This window comes from Adiantum capillus-veneris, chromosome 16 (genome assembly GCF_014529385.1).
Source record: "Adiantum capillus-veneris isolate H3 chromosome 16, ASM1452938v2, whole genome shotgun sequence".
NCBI classification, from domain to species: domain Eukaryota; kingdom Viridiplantae; phylum Streptophyta; class Polypodiopsida; order Polypodiales; family Pteridaceae; genus Adiantum; species Adiantum capillus-veneris.
In genome coordinates this window covers 125846533-125867444 of record NC_140946.1, presented here as the reverse complement: position 1 = coordinate 125867444, position 20912 = coordinate 125846533, and the positions used below count along the sequence as shown (strand labels likewise).

General features: G+C 41.5%; 1 protein-coding gene across 5 annotated transcripts in view; it reads left to right on the top strand.

Annotated features, from left to right (window-relative positions):
* Positions 1 to 15563, top strand: part of LOC147439824 (uncharacterized) — a 102266-nt gene extending 86703 nt beyond the window's left edge. The window contains exons 3-12 of one of the 5 annotated variants that reach the window (XR_015184646.1): positions 482 to 539; positions 727 to 821; positions 997 to 1092; positions 1189 to 1244; positions 1320 to 1504; positions 10945 to 11031; positions 13218 to 13313; positions 13389 to 13456; positions 13532 to 13610; positions 13918 to 15563. Coding sequence is in view for 1 of the 5 variants with exons in the window: in XM_086485568.1 (XP_086341694.1) it covers positions 482 to 539; positions 727 to 821; positions 997 to 1092; positions 1189 to 1244; positions 1314 to 1504; positions 10945 to 11031; positions 13218 to 13313; positions 13389 to 13451 (742 nt within the window). In the remaining 4 variants the exon portion in view is untranslated. Of the gene's footprint in view, positions 1 to 481; positions 540 to 726; positions 822 to 996; positions 1093 to 1188; positions 1245 to 1313; positions 1505 to 10944; positions 11032 to 13183; positions 13314 to 13388; positions 13457 to 13531; positions 13793 to 13917 lie in introns of those variants that run through there. The other 4 variants (XR_015184645.1, XR_015184644.1, XM_086485568.1 and 1 more) reach the window with 4 other exon arrangements.
* Positions 15564 to 20912: the final 5349 nt, after the last annotated feature.

Here is a 20912-nt window from a genome sequence, read left to right as displayed (position 1 = left end):
TGTGTGGTGCTGTTTCTGTTAATAAAGTGCAATGTGCAGCACTATGTAGTAATGATGCAATGCAGGTGTGTGTGTGTGATGACATACTGTATGAATATTGTGCAGTGAAAGTGTTTTGTGCTGCTGTTGTGTGTAAAGACTATGGTTGGGTGTGATGGGGGTGAAATGTGCAGGTGACGGGAGCAATGGGCAGCAGCAAGAATGGTGAGAGAGAGAGTCGTGCTCTGTGGTTCCTGTTTGTACACTGTTGTAGAAGCTGCACGAGACATTGGCCGTTTGCTGCCCACTGCATGTCAAACGTTAACCTTAGGCTGACGTGGCTTTTTTTAGCACAAATAAACCTGCAGTACCCGCGTGCGTAGCCCTCCACTTGACTGCGGACGTGTTTTGTGACCTTCTGTGGAGAGCGCTGCCTGGATTACAGAGAGAGAGAGAGAGAGAGAGAGAGAGAGAGAGTTCTCAACTTCTTTATTTGTTTCAGGGATATAGTATTTTCCTTTGATAGTAGCGGCTGCTGTTATTTTCTAGATTTCAAACAGGTAAAACATGCACTTTGTTTTGATTGGTGTAAATTCTTATCTTAAATCATGTTTGCATTTGTTACATACATTTTGGTACCTTTTATCATAAAAGTGGTATCAATATCTTCATACATTTTGGTGTATATTCTTATCTCAAATCATATTTGCATTTGTTACATACATTCTGGTACCTTTTACCATAAAGGTGGTGTCAATATCTTCATGGAGGCAAGAACAAGGATGCAAGATTTGTAAGGAGTACAGTGATGCCTCAGCAGGTGGCGAAATGGATAACACTTGGTTTGTCTCAAAGCCAATATATGCTTTTTTCAATTTCAAAATAGTCTTATGGTCAGTTTTAGCAGTACTTTTTGTCTCACGTGTGTACGAAATTCAAGCACATTATGCTACGCTGCTGTTGCAAGTTGTATCATAAGAGTTAAGACAGGTTATTTTGATTGCCTCTTTTTTACAGTGCCTGTCAGCTTTTGCCATCGTATGTGACTGTCAGACTCAAACACGTCAATCTAATTATTTACTCGATGAATCAGTCGAATTCTCAAATTTTTGGGTAAAGTTTTTCTTCTGAAGCGGTTGAAAGTTCTGGTTTGTGAGGTGTAAGTTGTACTGTCCTTGTTGAGAGTGACGGATATAATTTGTTTCTCAGTGTTATGGAGGCTCTTAGCAAGGCATTTGAAGAAGAAAGAGCATTAGTTTGTGAAGGTACGAACATTCAAACTTCTGCTAGGACATCGTTTTCTTTTACGTAAGCTGAGCTTGTTTCTATTTTAGGTACAGAGAAGGGAGGTCCTACTCCTTCTGTATCTGAACTCCCAGACAGTCTCTCCACTGCTGTCGGTTCAAGCAAAACAGTTTTGCAGCAGTTTTTGACAAGATTGGATTGTATGAGTGAATGTGCTGTAGGTGCAGTGGATGTCTGCCATGCAGATATACCACAAATGGCACGCAGACTTCATGTACTGGTAATGTTGCATTCCACTGCTGAAGTTGTACTGTAGTTGCTGAGGTATTGCCATTTTTATGCACACAAAATGAGAATTTTCTAGTCCGTGTAAAATTCAGTCATATGTCATTTGTTCTATGCTGGGAGAACTCTCTCTTTACAGGTAGGAATGAATCATATGATTCAAGTTAGCGAACAGTAAAGACTTGCTAAACTTATACAACTTGTAGCTAGAGGAAAATCGGGAAAGGCCTAGTACGAAGCTCAATGATGGAACGTGTTTATTGATCTCATATTGGTGTCCCTGACAACTGTTTTCTGCTGGCTAAAATAGAGCCTTTGCTTGCCCAGCTAACCAAACCAATTTTTCACTTAGTAGTGTAGGAGGAAATTTTTTGTTAACATTGCTGGGCTACAAGTTTGGATAACAGTGTAGTATTTGTTGGGATGCCAGTTTAAGCTTGCACGTGACATGGAAAGTTGTGATGAAACGGCGGTGCTGCCCAGGGAAATTGTGCCTGGATGTGTATGAATGTACCCATCTTTGTTTTGAAAGAGATGAAATTGAATGGTAAAAACTGAGAACCATGCACTTGAGAACTGCCATAGGTGTGTTTTAAGATATGGGCAAGCTGTATTAAATCACACTCCTAATGGTAAATACCTTGGGATGCCCTTTTACCCTATGTTCACAATTGAAGACTTCATTCAATTAACTTTTGTATCACATTGTCCTGCATGCTTGCAAAAGATTGCGGCTTCTTTATGTCCCATGCACACGTGTCATGTGGACATGCTACTATGCCTATAGCTGATCCATAGACTAAGAAACCCTAGGGGATTTTGTACAGGCACGATTGTGGGCCTGTTTGCAAGACTTGCATGTGTGGACATATCCATTGGAGTAGTTAAAGATCCTTGTCTGATTATATCCCATGACATTGACATCACTCAAACCCATGCTTCAAGACATCTGTTTCTCCTTTCTTTTTATCTGCAACTTTCAACCTATCATTTAAGGTGTATCTTGGACACATCTGCGAATGTTGATGTAAGGTCTGCTGGATATGCAAGCGTCATCATTTGACCAAGCACAACACTGGCAGCTTCACTCTTGTGTAGCGAATGAGCGATCCCTTATATTCCTTTATTATACTTGGTTTTCTGTATTTTTTGTTGACGTAGGGTGTGTTGTTATGCAGATGAGGAGTGAGGTGCTTTTATGTGCTCATGGCTCTATTTGCCACATGGATGTGATACACCGAATGGTGTCTACATAAACTAAAGGAATTGGCACCTATGGTTTGTGAGCTTGTTTGGAGGATCTGCATATCCGTGCAAGACACTAGATTAGGTTTTGTCAGTGTGACATTCTCTTTGCATACATGGTTTGCACAAGGTGTTTAACGGGTGTTACATACTTCAGTGGACATCCATCGACATCAATCCGTAGATTACAAAAGGGCGCATGGTCTTGTGCAATGGGGTGAGGCATTTGGGAGATATGCTTTCATCTGTAGGTCAAAAATAGTGTGCAGATTGCACACTTCCACTCACATTTTTGGGAATTTATAGGATCTGGGGTGGGCTTCCTGGACCTACGAAACTCGAGGTGTCTATAACCGCTATGAAAACAACTTGCTGGCAGCCCTACTGCCATTCATCTATAGGAATCAGAGATCCCTTGTTGGGGTTTCAACCTCGGCCTTGCGGCGTTTTTTGTAGCAGCTGGCAGTCGAGGAGAGTTACTATGTTTCAGTAACTTGTAACGCACAGGGCTACAATAGTTGGGAGTTGGTTGGTACACAAGGGCTCCTCCGCAGCATCTGCAGCTTCTGGCCATCCTTTGGACAGTTAGCGTCATTGTTTGTGGGACTGTCCCATGGCACGTCAGGTTTGGCTTCGGGTTCTCCGTCTGATACCAGCCCTCTCCACAGCCCGACAATACACTTGGGGTGGTGCAGCCTGGTCCACTGTCATGAGCCCTGCGCTCCACTTTCAGTTGGCTTCTACCAGCAGGATGATAGTGATCCAAGAGGGTTGACCTACACTTCAGCTTGCCACAGAGCTCATCCCTCAGGAGTGGTGCAACGATAGAGAGTGGTGTTGGGAGCTCATCTGCGGCCTGACACTCTCGTTCATGTGGCGGGCCCATTGCTTTCGCATCTTTGAGGCTTGCCCTGTTCCACGGGCATAGATTATTTGGGACATTTGGCTGGAGCTGATTCATACACTCTGGGGTTAGTTTGAGAGACTTCAGGGAAGCTCCGACCGCTTGTGGGAGGGCCGGCTTCCCACGGGCTTCCTTGTGACTTTTGTGCCCAGGGCCTTTCTTCACCATGTTGTAGGTGTGCCTAGATGGTTCTACTGATCACCAGTGTGGCTTTTTCCTCCTCCCATCTCGTGATCTAGCCCTCAATACTTTTTTCTCACTGGGAGTCTCCCCATGTTTTTGATTTAGCGGTATAGGAGAAAACAAAACTATTTTCAGTAAAAGTGCTAGGGGTTAGTTTTGATACAAGATCAAATCCTATCACTAAATCATAGCACATATTAGAACTTTGTAAAGATAGTCTAATAGGGAATTTAGTAGAGTTTAAGGGTATCCACACACCTCCCACACATATACAAAGTCTTTGATGAGTGCTTTAAAGCCATTACCATAGACCACTTGTTTGGGTTTGGGATATTGCTGGATCCTTGTTGTTGGAAATAAAGCTCTCTATTGCACTTGTACCTACTAGGACATTAATCGCAGTGGCCTGGAAACCTTTTGGCTTTAGGAGAAGTCCAACAATACGAGTTGCCACATTGTTTTCATTGACAATTTCAAAATCATTGGCTATATGTAACTTTGTAGATTCTTCATTGGGAGGCTCAATCTTGTGCTGCTTGAATTGAGTTATTATTTCTTTGAGGTTTTGAGCATCTTTTGTTAACAGCTTGTTGCCTGTTGTATGTGCGGTTGATGTTGATGTTGATTCCCCTTGCCCCCCCCCCCCCCCCCCCCCCCCCAAGAGAGTGAAGAGTTTCCTCTCTAATTTGAGATCTGCTTTCCATCGAAGCAATGCTTCTTGTTTTGCAAGAAGTTCTTCACTCTTAAGCAATGCTTAAGCTCCTTCCATTGTTGAAGGAATTGGTCCTAGGAGAAAGTAGACGGTTTTTGTGAAGTAGAGGGAAAATCTGCAGGATATTCCCATTCTTCATTATCATGACTAGAGGAAGCGAAAGAAGACTCTCTTTGTGGTGGCAGTTCATACATTGATGTGGCCTTTATTTTTGTTTCATCTTCATTATTTTGGCCAAGGTAGGTATTACTATTCTCTCAAAAGCCAGTGCTTTAGCTTTGCTTGGCTCTTTTAGAGTAGCTTTCAGCTGCTTTTGTAAGCAGATACTTCAACTTCAACCTTTGTACCCTATTTTCAAATTTTGAGGTAGAATTGGAATCATCTGCCTGAGACAATCCTATATTTATGTGAAGGATGCTTACCTTTGGAAGACTTCCTGGGGATTGAGGGAGTGGTTATGAAATCTTCTAAGCTCATTGCATTGGTCTTCAAATCTTGAATCATAAGTATCTTCTTTTGATGAAGACGCTTCGCTTTGAAACTGAGCAATGCTGAACTCAAAGTAGGAGATATCATTGGATGGTATCTTTGAATAGCTATTGCATCTTCAAGAATAAATCGATTTTTCTTCTTAGGATATTCAAACACCTAATGTACAATTTTATCCACATAGAAAACAGTTATTATCATTTTTTGAGGAAGTGGACTTACGTTTTTGAAAGAATAGGTGTTTGGGTTTCCTTTTGAACTTTTCTCTTTGGAGCTCTTCTTTTTATGCTTGTAAAAGCATTTCGTCTTAGAATCAGCACAAAATCTTTGGTGTCATAGAGCACTCTTTTTGTGCATGTTTCCGTATGCAGATTTTCTGTATTATCACCTATGAAGCTTGGCTAATATCTCCCAATGGTTACCGATTCGCGATCCAATTTATGATTATCCAATTTTTGTAAGTTAATAAAATCTTTGCCTTCAATCATATAAAATTTAATCCAGTATGCAAAAGCAATTCCCATGAGTCTTAGACAATGTCTATGAAAAGTTTTCTCATCAGAATCAAATGTTTCTTAGTGCTGACAGTCTTTTATTCTCAATGCTCTAGATTTAGCTAAAGACTTATGCACAGAGAAAGATGCAACTGGTTGCTTTTGAAGAAATCATATTATTGGAAGAGTCTAAATTATTTATTGATTTTCTTACTCTGATTTTAGAGTAGACTATATCAACTACCCAAATTTTTGCCCGTTTGACCCAGGACCAAGCAATCTGGTCACAACGTAACATCTAAGAATAATCATCAGAATGCGTTGTAATGGTTTGCCCTTTATGATCCTTCTTTCATTAGATGTTATATTACCTTTATAGATTGCTAGAAACCCAGAGTTTACTGCTCTCTTGAATACAAAGAAAGCAATCTCTACATTAGGAGTTAAATGCTCACAGCCAACTATTTTGATAGCAAGCTTAAGGCTTCACCAACATATAGGCCTTCTAGAGACACATAATTCAGCCTTACTTTCAGGTAGACTCGCGCGTCTGCAAGGTTACTTTCAGTTTTGTCAAGGAATTGATCTTGCAAGTTTCTATGTCTTGTGTCTAGAATCATTATAAGATATGAAACTGCTAATCTTGCTCTAAAGAGAGGATTTTTTGCAATCACACTTGGGTTGCTGCAACTTGGTCCACTCTTACAGACCCTACACTCCAGTTTGACTTGGCTTCCACTATTAGGATGATAGTGATCCAGGGGGGTAGCTTGCCACAGAGCTTACCCCCCAGGACTGGTGTAGTGAGAGAGAGGCGTGTTGGGAGCTCAATTGTGGCCTGACACTCTGGTTCATATGGCGGGCCCGCTCTTGTGATTTAGTCCCCATTGTACATATTTTGTTTTTTCATTGGGAGAGTCGCCCCTTGCTGTTGATATAGACCTCTGTAGTAGAGGTGGTTGTAGCCCTTATTAACTAATGGAAGGATCTTATTCTCGGAAAAAAAAAGTATATAGGCATAAAAACTTATTTAAGCTTAAAGCATCTACTATCTATCTTGACAATCGATCTGTCGCATCTATCCCTTCGCATAATTAAATGCATTTCATTAAGCTCACTGAGGTCCTCAACATGACAAAATGGGTGTGTACTAGCCAACTCTCAACTGCTATAGCTTTGTGTGCAACAAGCCACAGGAACAAAGTGACTCTCCTCGGCTGTCTAGAGTCCCACAACCACTTTCAGAAACGTGAAAGGAACTCAGCTGTGAGGCCCTCCTCCTGCCAATGAACTGCTGCAGTAGGACGAACCTCCCTCCGTGCTGGCAGTATGTGCATCCAGAGTGCAGATGAGGATGGATTCTAGTAGTAGTAGTATTTTTGTTCTAGTCTTTTTGTACCCAGACATGGTATCAGATTCACAATTTTGTAACATTTTGGCCTCATAGGTCATTTTGGCCTTTTGAAGACGTTAATATAACATTTCATTTCATCTCTCTCTCTCTCTCTCTCTCTCTCTCTCTCTCTCTCTCTCTCTAGTAGAGCTTCTAGCAGTTATGTTTAACCGGGCCATGTGTGAGGGCCTACTAGACTCTTGGAGCCTATCTACGATCGTACCTATCTTCAAATCAGGGCATGGAGCCTGGGAATTATCGCACTATTATGATTGGGCACACACTAGCACGGTTGTATGCATCCATTCTGGAGCAACAACTGAGTAGATGGGCAGAGAGGGAAGGGATACGTGCAACTGGGCAGGCAGGATTCAGGAGAGGCTTCTCTACTCTTGACCATATCCTAACACTCAGGGCCATCATCGAAGAAGGCAGATCTCATGGGAGACGGATGTATGCACTATCGTGATTGGACACACATTGGCACTGTTGTACGCATTCATTCTTGAGTAGCAGAGCTGAGTAGATGGGCAGAGATGAAGGGATTGCGTGATGTTGGGCAGGCAGGTTTCAGGAGAGGTTTTTCTACTCTTGACCATATCTTGACACTCAAGGCCATCATGGAGGAGGGCACATCCCATGGGAGACGGATCTATTGTAGCTTTGTGGACTTCTACAAAGCTTTTGACACGGTACCCAGAGCTAGACTGATGCGCAGACTACAAGAAATGGGAGTACCCACAGAACTCATTTGGGGGATCATGGCATTGTACAGATCAGTAGTAGGGCATGTACGCACCCCGGAGGGACTTTCTACACCGGTTCACTCCACTATTGGGGTGAAGCAGGGCTGCCCGCTCTCTCCTACTCTTTTCGGTATGTATGTGGATGAGGTTTCTTACTACATTGACAGCGATGGGGATAAAGGTGCTCAGCTGGCAGGAACATGGATTCCACTTTTGTTATATGCTGATGACGTAGTGTTGATCTCCGAATCCCCAGAAGGAATGCAACGTCAATTGGATGCTTTGCATACATTTGCCCACGAAAGTGGTTTGTCTGTCAACGTGGGTAAAACCAAGGTTATGGTGTTTAATACCACCCCACAGTGGATCAGGAGGTCAGCACCTACATTCACATACGGCCAGGAGACTGTGGAGTACACAGATGCTTACACTTACCTTGGAGTGGTTTTTAGCGGACCTGCATTCTCACTCAGAAGAGCAGCAGAGACCAGACTTACTAGAGCCCACGCAACATTGGGTAGATTGGAGAGGATGTGTTTGTAGGTTCAGTTTCAGGAGCCCGGACGAAGCTCTGGCTCTTTGACACCTTGGTGGCTTCGGCATTGCTCTATGGAACCGAGATATGGGGACCTTCACTGGATCACCACGGGAGGCCGGGTCGCTCAGACGGATGGGGGAACATGGAGAAACCTCCCGTCTCTATGATGTCGCGGCTCATTAGAGCCAAGGCATCAGTACCACGGGCCATTATCTGAGTAGAGCTAGCGGCCCCCCCACTTGTGGTGGAGGCGCTCACCAGATCAGTCTCCTTCATAAACCACACATGGGCACTTCCTAGAGACAGATATGCTCGCATAGCACTTGAATCCTCTCGACAGCTAGCCATACAAGGAGATACAACATGCTGGTATGGGGAGATGACATCATGGTTTCAGGCACATGGGTTCAGCATAGACAGGCTGCCACCATTCCAGTACTCATTGGATGCACCATCTCTCACTCTTATACAGTCAGAGATCACCAAGCTCATCCGCCAAGACCTGACCCAGCTAGACACCAGGAGGACATGGATACAACCAGCACAGGAATTGGGCACGAAGATGGCTTTCTATAGAGACCACCTCCTCCAGCTTACGGAAGATGGTTTTGTGGCGAGACCCAGCCCATATACATGGATACCCACTTGTCGCATGGGATACGATGTGCTATTGGCCAGTTACGCACATCTTCTCACCAGTTGCGGATTGAGATTGAGAGATACAGCGGAGTACCAGCAGAGGACAGGACATGGCCCTTGTGTAACATGGAACCTGAGACAGAGCTACACTATACATGCCGCTGCCCCGTCTACTACAAGAGACGAGGCCGCTTCCATTGCCTGTTCAGAGAGGGTTTTGGACCACTCTCAAGAGTCATGGGATACGAAGATCAGAGATGCCTGGGTTTGTTCTTGCTCGAGCTGCGCAGACACAGAGATAGCCTGATGAATGGCGAGGCTAACCAGTCTCAAAGACGGATCACGGACTTCTTCAGAGCAGACATGGGACAACCGCAAGAGCCACTCCCACAGCAGAGCTCCCTCCCGTCTCACACTAGAGGCACACTGATTGACCGAGCGATTGAACTGGGGAAATCCAGGCACCCGCGACTGCGAAGAACTACACAACATCGACGAAAGCTACGACAGAAAATTCGGAGCACGCTGGCGAGGCATACACGGCGCCCGGTCAGACTACTAACCATGGAGGAAATTGATGAGATTCGCCGATGACCGATGCTAGATCTCTTGTGATTCAGCTATCCCAACAAGCTGCCCATTATTCTGCTTAGTTTTTGCTTGACTCACATCGACCAACTTAGGACCCCATAGTATATATCTTTGTTTTGTACTGTTGTTAGGTTATTTTGTTACTCTGACTTTGTATCAGATCCACCACTTTGTAACTTTCAGGTCTCATAGGTCATTGTGGCCTTTTGAAGACGTTAATATAACATTTCATTTCTCTCTCTCTCTCTCTCTCTCTCTCTCTCTCTCTCTCTCTCTCTCTCTCCTGGCTAGCTGTTTAGTTGCTTAGTTCACACCTAGCAGTTCAGGATTCCATGGTATTTCATTTTGTCATTTTGTCATTTTGTCATCTTGTTACTCTGACTTTGTATCAGATCCACCACATTGTAACTTTCTGGTCTCATAGGTCACTTTGGCCTTTTGAAGACTTTAATATAACATTTCATTTCATTTCATTTCTCTCTCTCTCTCTCTCTCTCTCTCTCTCTCTCTCTCTCTCTCTCTGTGCTCGCCATGGTGCCTCAAAACTTCTTCAACCACCTCCACCGTGGTTGGGGAGTTCAGGTCCAGCTCTGCCTTCAGTTCTGCAATTGTTGCTGCTTTGTTTGCTGCCATCTGTGGCATAGCAGAGACTTCCTTTACGACGTCCTATTGCTCTAGATCACTAGGAATACAGCCTTGAAGGAAGATCCCAACTTCTACCCAGTTTTGGCAATTCCACTTGTTAATATCCACATTTGTACAATGAATGCTCTTTGCAAAATTGTGTGTAAATCTCTACATTGGGTTTACTTGGAAAATCAAGATGCTCAATGGGTTTGAAATCTCTCCGTGTTTACAACATCCTGGCTGAAGAAGTTGATTCTGTGGAGATCAATTTTGGTCTGCTTGTGTGTCTGTTCTTAACACCAAAGACTGATGCATGCAGGTTTCATCGCTCTCATGCAATCTGTATATCAATTGACAGATTCATATTAACTAAAGCTGCCTGTTCAGCAAGTAAGAAGTTACCTTCAGATGTGTCACATGATTTCAAAATAACGAGAGTCTGGAATATACCACATTTCTCTGCCCCAAGTCCTCACATAGTGGATAAGGACTGGAAATGTAGCCCTAATTTCGAGTTGTAGAGTAAAAACGAGTCAACCGTTGTGAAGACTTTAGTCTTTATATTCCTATTACCCCAGACCTGCCTGATTTCATCGTGTAGTATGTCTATATGTTTGTGTATGGTTATTCATCATTTAGTTCTTTAGATATGCAAGCCCTTTAATATCCTTTGATCATCACCAACGTGAACAGATGAAGAGAGAGACCAGTCGTGCACATTGTGAGAGATGTGAAGAGACCTGCCTGGATTGAGCATTTGCCAGAAGTGGCCCTTTCTGCATTTTTATTTTGATGATGTCTTACAAAGATGTGGTGCAGCAATGTGCCGGTGCTGGTGATACCATAATTATATGTTTTACTGCTCTTGGCACAGATGGAGCATTCGGCAGAGCACAGGGAGTGTACCATTCGATTAAAGTCTCTGCAGTGCCAATTGCAGTTCTTCTTGAAAGCATTGGAGGTGAGTCAGTAAGAAAAAGAATGTCTTCTCTGATAAGAGTTTGTTAATTGACATTTTAGCTCGTCCTCCAAAAGAAGCTTTCAATTTTCCTGAAGTCTCAAGGTTTTGAACTATTCAATAAAGCTACTCATGCTACTGGATAGATCAGTAGAGAAAAGCACATTAAATTTCCTTTTATCTTCTCACTGTTGAGTGCACATACAGCGCTCTGTGAAAAGTGAAGAGGCACATACACAAATTTAGGTGCCCATCAGCTCTACCATATTCAAAGACTGAAGCTGTGCATGCTTTTGCTTGTTGCCTGTCCTTGACTGATGGTCTCTAACTTGCATGCTACTTCCTGAGCCACACATATGCCCCGCCCTAAGAAACAATTTTAGAAAGCAACAAGTTGAAAGATAGACCGGAGGAGGATTCCAGTTGGGGAACCATTAGTGTTCTTATTTTAGGGGCATGTATTGCATTTCTTTCTCTATATTCGTCTTTCTTCTAACACCTCATCCGTCATACACGAATCTACTATGAGCTTGGAGTCTTGTTCTTTGGGCATAGAGCCGTGTGGACTTTCATTTTGCTATAGGTTTTCTCGCTAGATGGACACAGGGAATGAAATTCAATGGACTTAATGGTGGAATCGCAGTTACAGGTAGAATTCCAGGTCTTCATCCAGAATATGCTCCACATGTAAATGAAATTGGAAGATGTATGGGCTTTGTGGTTGGCGATGTTGTGAGCCCCAAAGATGAGGATCACACAACTTTCATTAGGACGGTCCTTTCTTCATTGGTCTTCGTGGCCACTGCTTTATTTGTGGCAGGAAGGACCATGTTGCTGCAGTTTGTACTCGTTGAAGGATCCTGATCAGAGGCAGCAAGCATCAGAACAAGAGGCACTTCATGCAAATGGGGGAATGGAAGGTGTTAGTGTAAGTAAAAGAAGTGAAGTAGAAAAACCAAGGAGGAAGGAAGCGAAGAAAAGAAGACGACGAGCTCGAAGGACAAAGGCTCCAAAGCTTGTGTATAGACGCAGAATTATTATTTCTCGTCCCTCTTCAGATACTTCTTCAACACCTCTGCACGATCCACCACCTGATTCCAAGGCACTGATTTGGACATCAGGAGCAGTTTTGAACTCATAAATTCAGCTTACGAATGTCATTTCCCATCTTTGGTTAGAATCGGTAAGAAGTCTGCTGAGGAGAAGGCTTTTAGGACCTCCAAGCCTAGGAGGTCGTCTAGGCTTAATCCCCATTCCTAGCCTTGATTTCAGGCAATCTTGTACTTTAGATTGCCTTAGGGCATTTATCTTTTGGTGATACCATTTATGGTTGATTCTCTCTTGTATTACTTTGATGTAATTTTACCTTAGGGTCTGTGCCCTTGAGGTGATTTTTAAATGAAAAGATTTTCTTTTCTGCGTTTTTTCTTTTTTTGGTTTAAGAACTCTAGAACTAGAATACTTCTTGGGAAATTACCTCTAGTAGTGAAAACTTGCACCCATTGGATGTTAAAAGGACGAAAAGTGGTAGGCACTAAAGTCCTTGGTAAGGGGTTCGCCACCATATTTGGTAGAGCTTTCCTCCTCACCTTCTGAGCTGTGTGTGTTGCTTCTGCAACCATGAACCTTGATTGATTATATGGAACCTGGTTCTTGAAAAGTAGATTCTGTTATTTTTACATGTGAAGGTTCTTTCCAAATAAGTTCATGGTTCAGGGTTTAGAGTTGTGGATTCTTGGTCTAGAGCGTCTGTATGTCTCATGGACCGAAACAATCAATACACGTACAGGCAACATTTTATCTTGCCAATATTTCTCTCATATCTTTATGATAGCTTTAAAGTAGGTATTTTATGTCCATGGAGTTTGTCTTGTGCTTAGTCACAGGCCAGATTAAATGTGCTTCGTTTTACAAACACATCGTGCTAAACATGACCCACTATAGAGAGTCTTTACGATTTGCAAATGTTACAAACTTTGCTGCTATTGAGTTTTGAGTATGGTTTGCTTTCTGTTTCAAGGTATCTAGAATTCTCCTTGGTTACATTTCTTAGAAGCAATGGTTTCTACTTGTAACACTTCCTCCTTTTTTTCCCCCTTTTTTCAAAAGAGGAGAGGACAATTTTGTCAATTGTGTCTTTGTTCTTGTTTTGCAGAAGCCTTATGAATGTGAGTTTCTTGGGATGGCAGGATGAGAAGGAGACACATTTCTCGAGTATATGGACCACTACGCAGCAAGAGGTGAAAGCGGGCGCAGTGACCGCCTTGCAGCAAACTCTAGAGCAGGTTTGTGCGAGTATTTTACAATCTTGAATTCATTTTATTGAACCGACTCTAAGATTTTTGGACTTGGAGATTCAGAAGAGGAAATTGGAGGAAGCCATTCTTTGGATGAACCTGATGAATGCCAACAGTGTGCTCTAATAGTGGTTAGTTGCATATTTTATCACCAAAGCCAAAGCAAATTAAGAGCCAGAGAATTAGGTTTATTTTCTTGATGTTAGTGAATGTTGGTCGCCTTGGAGGCAGTCGTGGGGGAGAAGGTGGCTTGATTGTGGGCTCGGTCTGCTCTTGCCGCTGCACGTAAGTTTTGCTGCAGAGTAATGTCACTCTCTCTTCTACGCTCACCCTCATTTATGTCAGGTTTGAAACAATGGTGACCCAATGTTTTCCTTAGTAATTGAGGCTGATCTGCTGCCCTCATTGAAAAAAAACTTATGTGAAGGCTTTTTGCTATTCGTTTCAAGACTGGGCTAATCTCTCTCTCTTCTTCTTCTTCTTCTTTTTCTTCTCTCTCTCTCTCTCTCTCTCTCTCTCTCTCTCTCTCTCTATGTGTGGAGAGATAGAGAGAGACAGTCCCATAGACAGATTACATATTTTTTTTCACTAGATATGGGACAGCCAGAGGAGCAACCATCACTGCAGAGCTCGGCCCACACTCATTCGACCACTACTGGCACTCTCATCAACCGAGCACTGGAGCTACGAAGATCCAGACGGCCACGATTGAGGAGAGGGGCTACACAGCATCGGTGGAGACTACAACAGAGGATTCGAGCCATACTCTGTGTGTGTGTGTGTGTGTGTGTGTGTGTGTGTGTGTGTGTGTGTGTTTGTGTCTACTTTCGTGCTCATTTTAGCCATAAGCACTCTTTACACACATTTTTGTCCCAACCAAAGTGTGGACTCTCAATTGCGACGCTCATTTCCAGTCCTTAGCATCGAGAGTCACTTGACAGCTCCACACATCCCACATGAGATGGTTCTTTTTCTCCTATAGGTCATAATGGACATCTAAGGATGATAAGGGAATCTCTCTCTCTCTCTCTCTCTCTCTCTCAGGTCAAATGAAATATGTGACTTAAGGTAAGGCATTCAGCCAGTTTATGAAAGGATTTCACATCCACTTCATGAGCATGATTCGGAGGTATTACCATTCTGATCATTTCAATCAATGGAGGAGGTACATTAGGCAATTCGCAAATAGAAGCACAACGATGTTTGCATAGACAATGTATTCTTGAGATTTCTTTTTGGCAGTCTGATGTTTGGCATTAGGTCAAGCGTGCTGGATTGCAACGAGCATGTATGTATGTGTAATGATTGTACTTGTTGAACTAGAATCCTTGTGAGTGGCATACTTTTTTTCCCCCCTCTAAACCATCAGCGCGTGGGAAGGTAGTAAGGAGAATTTTATACATATTTGTGTATTTACATTTGAAGTTGCTACACACATAACACCCACAAGGGGCCATATTGTGGGAACAACTTCCCCAATAGGCAAGTTATGCGCAGCTTGTGAGCTCGAATCCGCAACCTTGTGGTTGCATCACAAAGGCTCAACCAACTGAGCTATGCTCTTTGGGTGCTGACTGGCATAGTGCTATTCTTCATAATTACTCTTCAGATTAACCAAGCAAGGGACCAAGTTTGTAGGAGAGCTTTGCCTCAAAAAAAAATGGTGATTTGTTTGTGTTTGTCTTTGATCTTTGCCATGGATGATTACAACAGGGTGTTAGTGTCTTTGATCTTTGCCCTGGATGATTACAACAGGGTGTTTGGGGCAGTTTGCATGGCGTGTCCAAACCCTTCGGCGGGGTTGTTGGTTCAATATCCATGCAACTCTGTCCTTTTTCCAACTGATGGGTGTGCCCTACTTTTGGTAGACAATTTTTTTTGGCACGTGAAGGTGAAAACTTGTTTGTATGCACTGTTGGAAACGATGACATTAATTTCTTTTGAAACTAGTTGTTCTCAGCGATACATTGCACCACAAAATCAGCAAGATTGACACCATTTGCAATTAGGTTTGAGTGTCCTCAATATGGGCCTTTTACCGTAATGGGCAACTAATGGTTCCTTGTGCATTGACTTGTATCACATTCTTGACTTTGTAGTAAGCTCTAAGAAGAGGGACTATTTTCGCACAAAAGTTGGTTGAATACACTTTTGCATATTGTTGGTAAAGACAAATTTGCATTGCTATAATGGATCGTCCTATCTTAAATGGATAAATGGCTTTCTTGCATGTATTATTTGCAGGAGGGCTTAACATGGTGCAGCAAGTTATTTAGGAGTTTTTATAATATTTGCATTTACATCTAATATAGTCAAGTTACTTAGATTGCTTGGAAGTTTATAACGATTAATCACATGATGAACAAACCTATTGGGGTTGCTTAAAGATGCTAATCATGATTGTTTAAGATTACAACGGTAAGGCTTTGGCCTCTCAACCTACAAGTTGTGGGTTCAAAGCCCTTGTTGGGTCATACTCTAGAGGGACACCTTTTGCTCACGTGTTCACATTGCTAGGGCTCTTGCCCTTGGACACTCGAGGAGGAGGTTCTTAGTTGGTTGCTACGAGTTCTCTCCGTCGGTCCCATCATGTGGTGCATCAATTAGGTGGCCATGGTGATGCTTGCGCGTGGCTTTTGCTCGATGGTACGCGGCCCTTGCCCGACCATGTAACATGGCTAATATTTGGAAGGGATAAACACCTCCCCCTGTGGGCCCTATGGTGTGTCGGAAAAAAAAAAAGATTACAAGCACAATCCATGTTTCAAGTAGGTGAAACCAAGTTTTTGATAGATGAGAGTTTGGGTTAAAAAGAAGAAGCCTAAAAACTTCAAAAACATTGAAGGGAAGAGAGGATGGACGTAGGGAATTAAAGATGACAAATAGAGCACGAACATGCTTTGACCTCAAGGGTCTCCTGTTCGCCCAATCTATTTCGTGCACGGGGGTATGTTGGCAACCCCTCTCTCTTCTGGGAGTAAACCCTACAATGGCGATTTGCCTTGGCTCAGGGGTAAGTAGCCGCATGGTGGCATTTGCAGGTGCGTGGTGCATCCTTGAGCTTTGGTCTGTGTGGTGCACCCTCGTTTTGATTTGCCAATGTCTTGTAGGTGGTTGGATTTGGTTATGCAGTGCACTTGGGAAGTCAATTAAGTCCTTGGTTGCTCTTGCATGTTTAGTTGCCGCATCCACCCGTGGTGGGCGTTGGGGGTGATTGTTATGGCGGAATGGTTCTTTTTGTAAAAAATATATGGACCGAAGGTGGCGCGATTGTTGGTTAGTTTGTTTCCTTTTGGCTATATTTCTCTTTCGATTGGGTGGCTCCAGTTGAGCGAGCTTAATTTTTGTAGTTTGATCCTATGGTTGTGGTAAGGAGGCTCCCTTGTTAGCCAATGGAACAATTTGTATTTCTTTTTTGGACACTCCATGGCTGATCTTGAGCATGGAGGTATTGTATGAGTTGCTAATATAGATTAGCTCTCTCTATCGAAGGGAGTACTACTTTTAAAAAAACAGATCAGTGAAGAAGATTTGGAGTTTTCAAACTTGAATTGATGACAACGTTAAAATGTAGATGAATGTCACGTGCTTTCAAAAGACGCCACAAGGTGAAGTACTTTATGTTATTTGTGATCCACAAATGTGCCAACTTTTTATAAAGATGTGACAAGGTGATGTATCGCATGTTTTGTGTAAGCAACATTTGTGCCAATTCTTTCAGAAGAAGTGGCAAGGTACAATCATCGTTGTGCTTATATGCTTTGTATGACCTTTGGTGGTGGACAACTTGTGGAATAGCACTCCAAGAGTGGCAACGCTTTCATATTTAGACAAAGTTCCCTTTCTAAATGTATTTATGTGTTAAATGTGCAAGTGCATTTGATTCACAAATGTTCTACAATTGACAACACGTTATATTTTTTTTTGTGAGATAAAATCAAATAAGCAGCAAAGAGTTGAACATGATGGTGTGAATGGAGAGTCATGGCTCATAGTGCGAAGCCAGGAGGGCTTTGGAAAGATCAAAATTTCACGAGGGAGATTTTTCTTCCGCTCAGTGTTTCTCTTTTGATTTACTTAGACCGATTCTTAGTATCAATAAGTCCATAGAATAGAGTACAAAAAGACATTTCTTCTTCCTCTCCACATGTTCTCTTTACCTTTGTCCCTTTCTTCATCTTCCTATTTGCCTTGTTTAAAAAGTAGGATTGCAATTATTGATTTGGGGAGCTCCTTCATTTGTTTATAAGCTACACCTAATTATTATTATTTCTTTAAACCAACAAAAGACCCATATGCCATTTTTGAAGAAGTGTTTGGGAAAAGTATGGCTCACCTTACAAGCATGCCGCTTTGACATTTAAAAATGCCGATTCAGAGGAGAAGGAAAAGGAAAAATCATGCCTAATTTGTGAGGAATTAATGTAAAATATTATAGACTAGCTGATATTTTCAAAGTTTTCCCTTGGAAAATTGTGAAAAAAGTATTGTGATTAGTTGCAACAAAGAGGAAAATTTTCCAAACAATGGTTTGAAGAGTATTTTACTTGAGAGAGTTTGTGTTACACTTCCAAGTCTTTAATGCCTTCAAAATCTTGTTTTGTGATGAGCAACATATGCAAAGTAAATTTTTGAAGATAATGTTTTCCGTTCTGTAAGAATATTATGAAGAGAAAACCTAGGGTTTAAACCTCAAATCCTTATGTGTTTTCGAAATCTTTTTAAATGAGCACATTAGAAAGTACTTTACTCTCATGTAGGTGAGTTTTTCTATTGTAGGTTCTTGGTCCCTTTGTGTGCACCATCTCCATGATTCACATAATACAAAGATGTGTTTACTACTTGGTCCCTTTGTGTGTACCATCTCCATGATTCACATAATAAACAAAGACGTGTTTACTATTGCAAATGTATTAATTGAAAAGGTTTATGGGACTATGAACCTAGAGTTGTGCCATATTAGTGTTTCATTAGTAGCTACAATTAAATGCGGTATAAGTTATAGCATTATGCAACACTTGCAAAATGATCGTTGTGTTGATGAGTGCATCTCTTCAAGTTGACTACTCTATTGGTTTACTACTTTAAGAGGGGCTATCTTGAATGAAAAAAGCTTTATTTTTGGGTCACATGACCAAACTCTATTTGTGTAGGGTAAAGACAAGGAAAGGCGATGGACACTAATTGCGTCTAGCTTTTGTTCAAGGAAATTTTTGAATGGGCGAGACCCAAAGTTTGAGTAAAAAAAGTGTAATTATTGTCAAGGTGGATAGGTATGATAAGTATGATATGAAAAAATGTTAAAAAACATTGTGCAATATGTGAATTCACTACTAGCACAAAAAATATGCTAGTTATGGAATACACGTCTACTTACACATGCTTGGATACATGTAAATGCATGTATATATTGTAATGAGTACCAATACATTGTTTATCATATGGTATGGACATACTGATAAACAGGCGTTTGTAATACAACCTTGATTATTGTGAGCGTCTAGACACCTTTAGAGTATGAAATGTCCAAAATCTCATTACCTAAACTTCAAAATTTATTTATTTTTTGTTTTTTTTTGTGGGTTTTTATTGGCCTTTTGTAGCATTTTTGGTAGAACATGTTGAATTAGGGCTATATGATAGCACAAAACTGAGGGAGGAATGATGCATTTTGGGTAGAACATGTTGAAATAGGGCTATATGATAGCAGACAACTGTGGTTAAAAACACACATGTAAACAATATTTCTTGATGGCAATTTACTCAGATATGTAAGCCTATATTGATGCGTTTTATAATGCATGTAAAGAGACCGCTCCATGAGGGAAAGGTTCCCCAATGGTTTTGCATGCGTTCACACATTATTGCCATCATAACTATATCATGAGTTTATAAAATTGACCAGCCTTATGGGCTATGATGAATTCCAAAAGGAAAGCAAGTCAAAGCATTAGGGGCCTCCACAGTGCGGAATTTTACATGATTACGCTAGAGAATTCAACGTACCTCTTACTGGTGGAGTTCAAGAGCAACAAATCTAGAGAGAAACCATTTTGCATATAGCTTCCTATTGGCTTCACCTTTTGAAGTATGCTCTTGTATACACCTCAAGTATTATGGGAAAACCTCTTTGGAAAATTGAAGTATGAAAAAGTAGTCAACAAGGGTCTTCGATCTTTGCAAATTAGAATCAGATAGACTTTGTCTGTCAAGCATAAAGATGATGTATTGTTAATTATTGTGCTCTTTGTTGATGACATGTTGCTTACTCTTCCAAACGAGGGACATATTATTGATTTTAGGGCTAATTTGAATGCTTCTTTTGAAATGTAAAACCTGAACCTTTTGCAGCATTGTTTGGACATATAGTTTAAGCAAATTGATTGAGGTATTTCTTTCTGTCAAACAAAGTACATTGATAGAGAGCTATGTAGATTTGGCCTTAAAGAATGCAACCCTATTGCCACTCCTATGGAGACAGGTTTGGAGTTTACTCTTCATGAGGCTCGAGACTACTTTGCTATTGCTCTTTATCACCAAGCTATTTCTCTGATTTATGTATACATTACAAGGCTATATGTTTAGTATGAAATATTTTAGGGAGAAAATTTATACATGGCCTGACGTATAAGCATTGGAATTTATCTTGTAGGATCTACTCCTTGAGGTGACAATATACATCTTGGGTCGTTTTATTGCAAGGGAAGATTATATTATCCATATTTAGAACCTCTTCCAAGATTTGATTTGGCTTGTTGCTAAGACAAAATAGTAATAATAATAATTTTTGGAGAGAGCATTAATAGCTAACAAGTTGGGTTTGTGCAAACATCATATTATTTTTGATTTCATGCTTTTAAGATTCAATAACTTGTATAATTCAAGGGCTAGATCAAAGAGAGATAGGCCAATACAAAGAGACAGTGTGGGGGAGGGGAGGGGGAGAGCTATGTCTCATTAAGGAATGGATAACCTCTCCTTAGTGAATATTTTTGCAAAGCATGATACCTCCTTGTGTCAAATTTCAAGGGTTGGAAACAATCGTACAGACAGAAAGGTCTATGACCAAGGTCAATGTGTTGTCAAAATTGGATCATGAAGACCAAAAGCATGGCGCTTGACAAGGAGAACTAAAGAAGCCTGTTTCATAGCTTCCACAATAAGAGAATGGTGGAGGCAAAATGAGACAAAAGATAATGTAAAGACTTTAGAGCGATTGTTTAATTGATGGGAGCAACGAATTCCCAGTGGGAAGGAGCTACATTGATGGTATATCAATATGTTCTTTGTTTTTTACAACATACATGGAAATAGGGATTCACGTATTATGGTTTTTTTTCTTGTTGGATTTATAGGCCACCAAGAGTCCTTGGGACAATGCTCAAATTCCAAGTATAAACTTGTGAGAGAGAAAGTTGGTTGGTAGGTGAATGTGGAAGACAAAAGATCTCGCCTTTTAATGCACTTTATAATGCTCAAGCAATAGGAGGTTCAAGTGGAGATATGGTATTTCCAAAGAAGCAGAAACGAGATTGGAGTCAGTTGTATGCATGGTTGCAATGTTTTTGGAAGAGAGTGGAAAGTGAA